General features: G+C 54.1%; 1 protein-coding gene across 1 annotated transcript in view; it reads left to right on the plus strand.

The window, feature by feature from the left end:
- lrpprc (leucine-rich pentatricopeptide repeat containing) overlaps nucleotides 1-12,223 on the plus strand; it is a 40,146-nt gene that overhangs the window by 24,887 nt on the left and 3,036 nt on the right. The window contains 11 exon segments of the mRNA XM_084709452.1: nucleotides 1,938-1,975; nucleotides 1,977-2,009; nucleotides 2,160-2,250; nucleotides 2,898-3,040; nucleotides 3,169-3,290; nucleotides 3,891-4,060; nucleotides 4,401-4,527; nucleotides 8,092-8,180; nucleotides 8,304-8,508; nucleotides 10,077-10,207; nucleotides 10,420-10,535. Coding sequence (XP_084565578.1) covers nucleotides 1,938-1,975; nucleotides 1,977-2,009; nucleotides 2,160-2,250; nucleotides 2,898-3,040; nucleotides 3,169-3,290; nucleotides 3,891-4,060; nucleotides 4,401-4,527; nucleotides 8,092-8,180; nucleotides 8,304-8,508; nucleotides 10,077-10,207; nucleotides 10,420-10,535 — 1,265 coding nt within the window.

Below are 12,223 nucleotides of genomic sequence, written 5' to 3' on the forward strand. Positions count from 1 at the left end.
TGTGGCGACACACTCTGTCCTTGGATTTGGAGCTGTTATGATGGCTCCAAACCCTCTTCAGTCCTTCTGAACCGCTGTTTTATTTCAGGACGCGAATATCCCCGTCAGAATGGGACTTAAAAGGTTGCATGCGTCCTTGAGTGACATCCTGACCTAAGCGTCGGAGGGTTTACAGTACTCTGAGGCTTTGTGTTTATTGAGTATTGTAGTCTCATCCCCAACCCCAGCGCTCTTGAATTGGAAAAGCCTACTGCTAAAGTGAGGGATGGAGAATTAGGACTGTGTGTGTGTGTGTGTGTGTGTGTGTGTGTGTGTGGTGTAGAAGGTCACTGTAGCCAAACAAGCTCTCTGTCTTTCACTAAAGGGACCCACTGATTATCTCAGTCAATCTCGGTGAGGCCAGACAGGGTCACTCATAACTGTCATCTATCTATCTCTGTACAGCTCACACACACACACCTCTACCTGTTCGTCTCTGAGTCTCGAGTGCCTTTAGCAGTAGGTTCATGTTTGGTATAATTGCGAGGTTATTAATTGCAGGTAATTAAATGAAATGCAAGAGAAATGTGGGCACATTTCTGAAATGGTCAAGGTTAGGTGGTATTGTTGAGTGGTGGGCACCATTAGATAGCTGTGTGTGTGTGTGTGTGAGTGAGAGAGAGAGAGAGAGAACAAGGGAGAGGAAGGTTTGGAGGGGTCAGGTAGCTGTGTCCGTGTAGGTAGCAGATCACATTTAAACATGTAGAATTTACACAATGTAGGGAGGAACATGAGGACCATTTGAGTAGCCTTTTGCGTGTGGGGTTTTTGTTGCGCTTGTTTGTGCGTATGTGTGTTTGATACAAGGCTGTTTTGGCACTCAGGCTGTCAGACTGTCTAGTGAAAGAGGGCTGATTTGTGAAAGCTACAAAGCAGCAGGCAGGAGATTGTCTTAATAATCTGACCTAGATGTCCTTTTGAGGACCGGAGAAGGCTGGAAGTGAAAAGGGAGAGTGTGACTGTGTGGTCTGATCCCTGGGGGTTTAGCCTACGGCCGGGAAGATTTGCCCCGAGGGGCTTAGATCCCTGGCCAGGGTTGTAGGGGGCTGCTGGGAGATTTAAGAAGCAAAGCATATACAAAAAAAAAAAGAAGGGGGGGGGGGGGGGGGGGGGGATGTACGACTCTCTCGGTCTTATTTACTAAGCAGATTAGACGCCATGGAGAAGAGAACAAATTTTAATTTGTCCCTTTTGACTGGTTGTGTAAGAACATAATGCGCTAGGCAGGCTAGAAGTGGAGGGGCCAGTATGATATTGCTCCAGTAAAAGGCATCGAGGGATGGAAACTGAGGGATCTGCATCCAGCCAGATTAAGGCAGTTGGAGATCTTGCTCGTCGCAGGATTACAGGAACGTGATCGGTCCGGGGGAGGGGCGGGGGGGGCCCAACTTATAAAGATTGATGCAGCATCTTGATGAAATCCTGATCACAGCTAACCCCCGTCACCCCCACCGCCCCCCCCCCCCCCCCCCCCCGCCACACACACACACACACACACACACATACGCACACCTCCCCAATCAGGCCAGATCCACACAAGCCTATATCCTATCCTCCATATCATAATGCCATATCTGACATTAATACATAACATCCCTCTTAACCTAAAAGGCCCTTGTAATGTGTTGACAGTGAATTGAATTTGACCATGAATGCTTTCTCATCAGCACCATACTGTATATACTTGCCTTTCCATGCCCCATCAATTCATGAGCTGCACTGAAAGACTGAAAGTGACATTTTGTTAGTGCGTTATGTTGAATATGATTGGATGCTGCAGGGGAAGCATGGTGGTTTTAGTCAACTGACCCTGTTACAGGGTGATTTAACAGGAAGCGTTGTTATCAGATGGACTCCTGACTTCCTGTGTAACTTCCTGTGTAACTTCCTGCTCCTCCAGACTCCTGGGCTGAGGGCTGGTCCAGGGAGGTTCCAGGTGGTATGCCCAGAAATGCATCTCTGGCAAAAAGGTGACACACACACACACACACATGCACTTACACATAGAACCCTGTACTACCACCTTCACCACACACACACACACACACACACACACACACACACACACACACACACACACACACACACACCCCAGTCTGATGCCTGTGTCTCCGCTCCAGATGGAAGCTCTGGAGAACATGGTGGACATGACAGCAAAGTTGTTTGAGTGTGACCGCGACGAGATGTACAGCTACATACTCCGACTCTGCAGTAAGTACACCTGGCATGACCCCATGACCTCATGACGAACAGCTCAACTCGGTTACCTGTCCTGGACCCCCGCCCCACCCAATCTAACCCTCTGTGACCCTGGTGTATCCCCCTCTTTGGTACTAACCAGAACCCTGGAGTGTGAACAGGCTGGTCACTCCACACACACCTTAGGCCACTGTGTGTTTGTGTGTCAGGGTCTGTCTTTCCGTGTCTGCAGTCACGTGTGTGCGTGCGTGTGTGTGTGTGTGCGCTGGATACCCAGTGGGTGTTTCAGTGTGAGAGGTCAGGGTTCGACAGCCAGGGGGTGGCAGGGTGATTAGATTACAGTGCTGATTGGAGGAACTGAGCTGTTTCTGTTGTCCTACTGCTGAGTTCAAGCCCTCAGAGCACATCTGCTGCCCGCGGCCTGTTAGCTAGAGTCTAAGTGTTGGTCTGATGACCAGATTAGACGCTCACGCACACTGATTGCTCTCTCTCAGCACGTCCCCGGCCTCCTTCGCTGCCCCTGTGGAAGTGTGTGTGGGCGCATGTTCTCTGGACGCACACTGATTACTGCTCTCTCTCTCTCTCTCTCTCTCTCTCTCTCTCTCTCTCTCTCCTCCCCCCCCTCTCTCTCTCTCCCTCTCCCCCCCCCCCCCCCCCAGGGGACACCAATGACTGGCGCAAGGCAGAGGCCACCTGGACCAAGATGCAGGAGGAGAACATCATCCCCAGGCCCCGGACCCTGCGCCTGCTGGCTGACATCCTCAAGACCAACGGCCAAGAGGTGCCCTTCCAGGTGCCTGAGGTAAATGCGCGTCTGTGTAGGAGCTCTCAAGTCCTTATTGGAGTATGACCATTGGAGCCCGGTTTTGATCAATTATGACCCTTGACACAATTGTCGCAGTTGTAAATCCCCCTGTTCCTTACACCCAGTGGGATTTAGATTACAGGCGGGTTGAGATGCATTATGATCTGAGGGTGGGAATTAAGACCACAGTGGTTGTGATTGACGCCAGACTCATTTGTGGTGGCTGTGTGCCACCGCACGGTCAGCGGTCAGCGGGCTCCTCTCAGCCTAACCGCGTCACAGAACCCAGAACGTTCCACCCTCATGACTGCTCCCTCACCTCCTTACATCTTTAAAAGCATTCGCAGTGGAATAAATTATCCTCCATTTGGGTGGATGTGTGCTGGGGGGGTGGGGGGGGGGGGGGGGGGGAAGCCCCCGGGGCTAGACGAGACAGGAAGAGAAGGCTTGTTGCCCGCGGAGATGACCCCCGTGACCTCAGGGGCTCCAGAGTTGTCACCCCCTGCATCCCCCTCCTCTCTCGACTGCCCCGGTCTAATTTGCCCCCAGCCAGCACAACTTAACCCCCCCCCGATGGCCATGAGGGTGACTGAACATCGCCCTAACACGCACTCTCCACATTTCATACTGACACACACACACACACACACACACACAGGAAGGCACATACAAATTGCCAGGGACAGGCCTAGCACATTGTATGATAATGGCGGAGGGCTGGTTAGCTTCTGTACAATGGCTGTAAAAAGTCCTTCAGGCCATGCCTTGCTCCTCTCCCATTAAAACATGCGAGCAGTACTTCTATCGTCGTCGACTCCAGCCTGCTCGTGCTTGTTTGTGTGTCCAGGTGTGGTACGAGCAGAGTCCGAAGGGAGAGGCCGGCCCCGAGGCCGAGGCCGAGGCTGAGCCCCCAGGGGACGGAGGCCAGAGCTGCCAAGTCACCCAGCATGCTCACCGACAACAGCAACGACCACAAGTTTCGCATTCTCACCCTGTGCAAGAAGGGCATGGCTAAAGGTAGGCAGAGCAAGGGCTTCTGGCAGGGAGACTCTGTTGGTCGATGAGGGGAAGGAGGTCTATCTCTTAATGGTCCATAAAACTCATACTTGGACGCGTCTTTGTCTCTCTCTCCTTGTCTTTGTCTCTGTTTCTCTCCCTGTCTGTCTGTCTGTCTGTCTGTCTGTCTGTCTGTCTGTCTGTCTCTCTCTCTCTGTCTGTCTGTCTCTCTCTCTCTCTCTCTCTCTTCCCATCTCTCTCTGTCTCTCCCTCTGTCTCTCCCTCTGTCTCTCTCCCTCTCTCTCTCCCCATCCTCTCTCTGTCTCTCTCCCTCTGTCTCTCTCTCTCCCTCTCTCTCCAGAGGCCTATGGCGTGCTGAAGGACGCTGATGTGAATGGCGTGGCTCTGGGCCCCACCCACTACAACAGTCTGATCAAAGTCCTGCTTGCCGAGGGCAACATGGAGGACGCCATGGTGGTCAAAGACATGTAAGTTCCTGTCTCGTTCTCCTCTCAGTCTACTCTGCTCCCCCTCACCATCACTGGTCCCCCTCACCATCACTGCTCCCCCTCACCATCACTGCTCTGCTCCCCCTCACCATCACTGCTCCCCCTCACCATCACTGCTCCCCCTCACCATCACTGCTCTGCTCCCCCTCACCATTACTGTTCTGCTCCCCCTCACCATTACTGTTCTGCTCCCCCTCACCATGACTGCTCCCCCTCACCATCACTGCTCTGCTCCCCCTCACCATCACTGCTCCCCCTCACCATCACTGCTCCCCCTCACCATCACTGCTCCCCCTCACCATCACTGCTCTGCTCCCCCTCACCATCACTGCTCCCCCTCACCATCACTGCTCTGCTCCCCCTCACCATCACTGCTCTGCTCCCCCTCACCATCACTGCTCTGCTCCCCCTCCACCATCACTGCTCCCCCTCACCATCACTGCTCCCCCTCACCATCACTGCTCCCCCTCACCATCACTGCTCCCCCTCACCATCACTGTTCTGCTCCCCCTCACCATCACTGTTCTGCTCCCCCTCACCATCACTGCTCCCCCCTCACCATCACTGCTCTGCTCCCCCTCACCATCACTGCTCCCCCTCACCATCACTGCTCTGCTCCCCCTCACCATCACTGCTCTGCTCCCCCTCCACCATCACTGCTCCCCCTCACCATCACTGCTCCCCCTCACCATCACTGCTCCCCCTCACCATCACTGCTCCCCCTCACCATCACTGTTCTGCTCCCTCTCACCATTACTGTTCTGCTCCCCCCTCACCATTACTGTTCTGCTCCCCCTCACCATCACTGCTCCCCCTCACCATCACTGCTCCCCCTCACCATCACTGCTCCCCCTCACCATCACTGTTCTGCTCCCCCTCACCATCACTGTTCTGCTCCCCCTCACCATCACTGCTCCCCCTCACCATCACTGCTCTGCTCCCCCTCACCATCACTGCTCCCCCTCACCATCACTGCTCCCCCTCACCATCACTGCTCCCCCTCACCATCACTGCTCCCCCTCACCATCACTGCTCTGCTCCCCCTCACCATCACTGCTCTGCTCCCCCTCACCATCACTGCTCCCCCTCACCATCACTGCTCCCCCTCACCATCACTGCTCCCCCTCACCATCACTGCTCCCCCTCACCATCACTGCTCTGCTCCCCCTCACCATCACTGCTCTGCTCCCCCTCACCATCACTGCTCCCCCTCACCATCACTGCTCCCCCTCACCATCACTGCTCCCCCTCACCATCACTGTTCTGCTCCCTCTCACCATTACTGTTCTGCTCCCCCTCACCATTACTGTTCTGCTCCCCCTCACCATCACTGCTCCCCCTCACCATCACTGCTCCCCCTCACCATCACTGCTCCCCCTCACCATCACTGTTCTGCTCCCCCTCACCATCACTGTTCTGCTCCCCCTCACCATCACTGCTCCCCCTCACCATCACTGCTCTGCTCCCCCTCACCATCACTGCTCCCCCTCACCATCACTGCTCCCCCTCACCATCACTGCTCCCCCTCACCATCACTGCTCCCCCTCACCATCACTGCTCCCCCTCACCATCACTGCTCTGCTCCCCCTCACCATCACTGCTCCCCCTCACCATCACTGCTCCCCCTCACCATCACTGCTCCCCCTCACCATCACTGCTCCCCCTCACCATCACTGCTCTGCTCCCCCTCACCATCACTGCTCTGCTCCCCCTCACCATCACTGCTCCCCCTCACCATCACTGCTCTGCTCCCCCTCACCATCTCTGCTCCCCCTCACCATCACTGCTCCCCCTCACCATCACTGCTCCCCCTCACCATCACTGCTCCCCCTCACCATCACTGCTCCCCCTCACCATCACTGCTCCCCCTCACCATCACTGCTCCCCCTCACCATCACTGCTCTGCTCCCCCTCACCATCACTGCTCCCCCTCACCATCACTGCTCTGCTCCCCCTCACCATCACTGCTCCATGTCCAGCCTTCTAGATCTCCTTTCCAGAGAGGGTTAGAGGGTGTTTCCCCTTCCCTCCTCCACTGTTCTGCTTCCCCTGTCCTCGTACCGTCAGAGATGACCTGGCTGTCATGACCTCGCTGAGATGACCTCGCTGAGATGACCTCGCTGTAATTGTTTTATTGAACCCTAACCTGTGCTGCACATGAACAGCAGTTGAAATTCTAAACCTACAATTCCAATTCCAGATGTATTTAAGTTATTCTGAGAAGCAGATGACTCTAGTGCAAAAAATGCTGTTCATCCACTGATTAGTAATGTATTGAATGCATTTTTGGGGGGGGCTTCAAAGTATTCATAGCAATACGAATACCCCTGGCAATTGAGATTTGAATCAGGACAGAGATGACCTGCTCCTAGTCCTTGTATAATCCTCTCCTCCTTCCTTTCCTATTCCTTCTCCCAAACCCAAACAGTATGGAGAGAGAGAGGAGGGGTCAGTTTTAATCATGTACGAGGATGATGAAGAAGCCAGTGCAGTATTAATTCCCTCAGTGTCTATAATGCCCCGTCTCAAGCGTGCGAGGGGCTAGGATAGAGAGGTGGGTGGGGGGGGGGGGGGTGAGTAGAATTGAGCAGCGGAGCTCTTATGCTGAGATTAAGGGGATTGGAACAAGCGTGATGAGGGAGAGTAGAGAGGGAGGGGTGGTGGAGGGGGAGGTCAGCAATCTACTGTTTGGAGTACCTTCCCCAGAGAGAGAGAGAGAGAGGGGGGGGGGAGGGGGAGAGAGAGAGAGAGAGGGCAAGAGAGGGAGGGAGGGTGAGAGAGAGGGAGATGGGATGACTACAGGGACAGGGCCCCGGGAATTTTCTTAAAACTGATAAGGATAACTGTGACCCCCGGTCTCCACGGCAATCTGTCGACGACCCGAGCTGGCGGTCGCCACGGCGATAAGGAGCAGCCGGCTGATGCTCAATTGAGCGGCCAGATTAATCCGGTCAGAGTCTGTAATAAAAAAAGAAGAGTTTGATTGAGGTTTTAGTAGCTGTGAAATGAAAAAGAGGACTGGAGGGAGGAGGGATGGAGGGAGGAGGGATGGAAGGAGGAGTGAAAGGGGGAGCAGGAGGTGGTGTGTACTATGGTCTGAGCACCGCTGAAGCTTCTGTTCCCCTGCCTGGCCCTGTACACACACACACACACACACACACACAGGGAGAGAGAGTAGTTGAGGATGCATTCTTCCCACCTAACAAATGGACACTGTCCTTTTGTTGGGTCATGACCAGACGTTACACGCAGACACAGAGAGATGTGCCCCCATGTCAGCCCTGCTCCTGCCCTCCAAACACATCCTCCCTCTCTCTCGTTTTCATCCCTCTCTCCATGGCCCTCCGCTCCCCTTCCATCCCCTCACTCTCCCAGTTTGTTCTCTACATGCTGTCGTATGGCTCTTTTCATCTTTGGGAAGGTTCTCCATGATATTTGCCTGTTCCTCAAAGGTTGAGAGGCGAGTCGTCACCCATGTGCAGTGAGCACTCCACCCTGCTGACATGGATCCATGTATGCGTCTTCCTGTCCCCCTCCCCACAGTGCCGTGTCCCGGATCCCTCAATTCCACCTGAACGACGTCGCCTCCAGCCTCCTGGTCATCACTCAGGCCAAGAAAGACCAGGTCAAAGGTTAGACAACACACACACGCAAACCACACACACACGCATACGCACAAACACACACTTCCTCACACTGTCTGCCTCTCTCTCCTGCTCCCTCTCATGCTCTCTCTCTCTCTCCCCCGCGTCTAGACGCCATGGAAACCTTGAGGACCATGCTCAAGGCAGACCAGGTCCCGTCCCAGCTGTCTGTCACCAGATTGGTCCAGGCCCTCGGTCGGCATGGCGACATCCAGGCCATTGAGGAAGCGCAGACTCTGATGAACGGAATGGGGGTGCCCCATAACCTGTCCAGAATGGTGTTTGTCAACAACCTTGCCCTGGCCCACATCAACAAGTAAGGCCAGGAACATTCCGGTAGCTCACTGGGTAGGGCACGGGTTCAAATCCAGCTCGGGGCTTTTTCTGCATTTCCCCCCCTCTTTCTCTCCCCTACATTTCCTGTCTATCTCAACAGTGTCTGTCCAATAAAGATCCAAAAAGACCCAAGAAATATGTCTCAAAAACAAAACATAAAGTATGGACGCTCCGTCGTCACCTCTCCATATCAGTGTTGCAGTATTTCTTTGGTGTTGATCCTGAACAAGTTCTTGTCTCTCTGCCTGGAGACCTGCAGCCACGGACAGAGGGTAAAGGCAGTGTCTCCAAACAGTGAAAGGACTGGATGATTGTAATTGTATCAGTGTAGAGTGTGCAGACTCAGTGACCTGCACTTAAAATCATTGCAGTCAATCATATCCTCAGATAAAGGTATAATCTACACAAACAGGGCATTTCGTTGTGTGTGTCTGTGTGTGCTCATGTCCTCTCCTCCTTCTCCAGCCCTCTCTGACCCCCCTCCCTCCACCCCACCCCACACTTCCAATGTGCCCCTATCTGATTCGATCAGAGATTTCTTGTGTTGAAGCTGCTGGTTGTGAACAGACTAAAGCGTTGAATCGGGGGTAAAAATCTTAACAATTCAACCCACCAAGCTAATAACGCCACCCCCTGTCACGCCACCGGTTCACGTGAATATTTAAAAGGAGCTGTACGCGCGGCGATGGCTGTGACCGGCGAGGCTGAATAATTGAAGCGAGGCCCCCCTTCTGAAAGCGCCGTCTCCTTCCCCCTCGCAGCCTCCCGCCTCCTTCCCCCTCACAGCCTCCCGCCTGCTCCCTCAGCCAGTCAGCTGGGCTGAGCCGGCCCGGCATGCCGTGTCACAGCTGCTTAGGAGCCCCCCCCCTCCGCAGGGTCAGAGTTCAGCCTGACAGCCCCGGCCGAGCGGCAAACGCCGGCGATGCCCACTGGAGCGCGAGCGACGCTTCACTTCCGCCGCCGTCCTCCTCGGGTCCCCTCGTCCCCCAGTCCTCCCGCATCAGGCCCCCCCCCTCCCTCCCTATCCCCCCTGCCCACTCGTCCCCCCCCTCACCCACCGAGCGCTTCGCCGGATGCTAATGCGGGCGTCCGATAAAAGTTTGATGCACTCTGTTGATTTCCTTTTTTTTTTTTTTTTTTTTTTTTTTTATAGAACTGGGTGATGAAGGAGTTAGGGGGGGGGGACGTTGAGTGTGTTTCTTTTCTTTTTTTTACACATTTGACATTAGGAGAATGCTATGAGTAATCGCTGCACTCAGTACTCTATATCCTTGTCTGCCTTCCTCTCTGTCAAACTATCTGCTTTGCTTCGTTCCCTTAGTTCTTCAGTTATTTTTTTCAATCTTACCATGGAAGCTGTTAAGGCCTATATTAAAACTATGCGCACACTAAATGTGTAGTTGACGCGTCAAGAGGTGAAAATGAAATTTTCGCTTAGTTCTGTTCCCTTAAAGCATGAGCACATATTTCAGTAAGTATAACTTCTCAGACTAACTCAACTCTCCGTTTCTCTGTCTAACCCCCTCCCCCCTCCCCCGCCCTTCCCAGTGGTGACCTGGAGGGGGCGGTGGAGCGCCTGGAGGCGGTGTACACCCAGGCCAGCGACGAGCCCGCGCCCAGCATGTCCTTCGTCTTCCGGAAAGTTCTGGAGATGAACAACGAGGCTGCCCTGGACAAACGTATGATACCACACAGCACACTCACCACACACCTCACACACACACCACACACCACACACACACACCACACATAGCAGCAAACAATCCACACACAGGCACTCAGGATTCACCACTCTTTCAGTAAAGAGAGCTGTTTAAGGGCGGCTGTGTTGGGTGTGTCATGTACAGTTCAGGTGTGTGATCTAACTGTGTGTGTGTGTGTGTTTTTCCAGTCAGCGCCATGGCAGAGAGACTAGCTAATCACTTTGCGTCGTACAGAGCCGCTTCCGATCTCTTCCTGCAACTACTGGAGATGGACCGCGTAGAAGACGCCAAGTTCATGCTGGCGGTGAGTGTGTGTGCTTATGTCTGTGTGCTGACATGTCTCTCTGTATGTCTGTATTTACACACGTGTGTGTGTGAAAGAGAGAGGGAGCAATTTCAGCCTTTTTCAAATTGCCCTCAATTTCTCCAAACTGCGTTCTCTGACTCGCGCCCCGACAAGGCGTCTGGTTCTGAAAGGGTGATGTATGCGAGCGAGATGGATTTTCCACGGTTCTGTGTCACTTAGCGTTCCCCAGAGTGGCATGAAAACACCGAGCGCTACGACGCCGAGCTTCTCCATCTTAGCTGCTCCACTTCACAGGGAGTTCCACCGCCGCTCAATCAGAAAGCGCTCCCGCCATCCACGTCCGTAGATAGAGACCAGCCAGGATACCTCACTTCCTCACCTCGTACGGGCTTCACATGGACTGACAGGAATGTGGGTTTAGGTGGGGGGGTCATTTCAGTTCATGGCTGTGTCATTTGGTGGAGCAGTCCAGTAGAGGATGGCATGGTCTAGGATGGTGTCATGCGCTCCTGCAGTGGTCAGATCTGATCCAGCTTAGTCTGGTGCAGCACAGGTACTGTGCTCCTGTACCAGACCCTCTCCTCTCTGCTCAGGCCCGGTGTCACTTTAAGGTTGTGGAGAAAGTAGCTGGCAGGCCAACTTTTCCAGGCTGTGCGGAACCTCAACGGCAAACTCCTGAAAGTGTGTAACCAGGGTTAGGAGAGGAGGACCGGTCTGTTGTGAGGGGAGAAGTAAATTAAGTCATTAGTGCAGAGTTGGAAAGAAGGTACCTAATGAAGCAGACTGGGATGCGGGGGGAGGGGGGGAGGTCCTTACGGACGTTTTATGAGGTTTGTAGTGAAAGAAGGGATGGGGCGATGGGGGGTGGTGGAGAGGTTAGGACGGAGGGATGCTCCCTAGCCGTCCAGAGCTTTTAGGCATTCGTCTGGGAGCATGTGTGGGGGGGTGGGCGCAGTCACGGCTGGAGGGGGGGGGGGGGGGTTGTAGAGAAAGTGGAGAATGCAGCGGAACAGCGCAGTCTAATTGGCCGATTGTACCAAAGGCATTCTGCGTCGGAGTGGGGGCGAGCAGCGCTCTTGTTTTAATACGGGACGCTGTTAAAAGCCTGCCGGGCCAAGCGGCTTTTAATTCACCCAAGGAGAGAAACACACATCGTTCACGACTGGCTTGTAATCCCACCTCATTGGCTGTAAGCCCGCTGCCAGGAGTCTGGAGCAGGCTTTAATGCACCACTTACAGGCATGCATGCGTACACACACACACATCCAGAAACACTTAGCAGAGACTTTTATAGTCTCAGAGGTGAGGTATGGCTGGATTGTTGGCTTGAACAACTCTGCGCTAACATTTAGCTTTGGGTTTCTACAACGCACACACACACACATCTGAATTGCTGGCTGGCTCGTCACAGAAGCACCCGTCACCCCCTTGTCAGTTAGAAGTGAGGGACTGCCCTGACCCCCCCCCCCCCCCCACCACCACCCCTCCCTTCACACCAAGGTCACGACCTCTCGCCCTCTCCCCTCATTATCGCACAGCTAACTTCCTCTGCCTCACTTCCTGCTCTCCGCTAATTGGCTAAATTGTCGTGGAGAGCGAGCGACTGGTTGTGAAGCCGGGGCTAAATGCAGATGTAAATGGGGAGGGGGGGGCCTTTCATATGACTAAGTGTAGATAATTATACT

This window comes from Hypomesus nipponensis, chromosome 11, assembly GCF_054491055.1.
Source record: "Hypomesus nipponensis isolate SF chromosome 11, ASM5449105v1, whole genome shotgun sequence".
NCBI lineage: Eukaryota > Metazoa > Chordata > Actinopteri > Osmeriformes > Osmeridae > Hypomesus > Hypomesus nipponensis.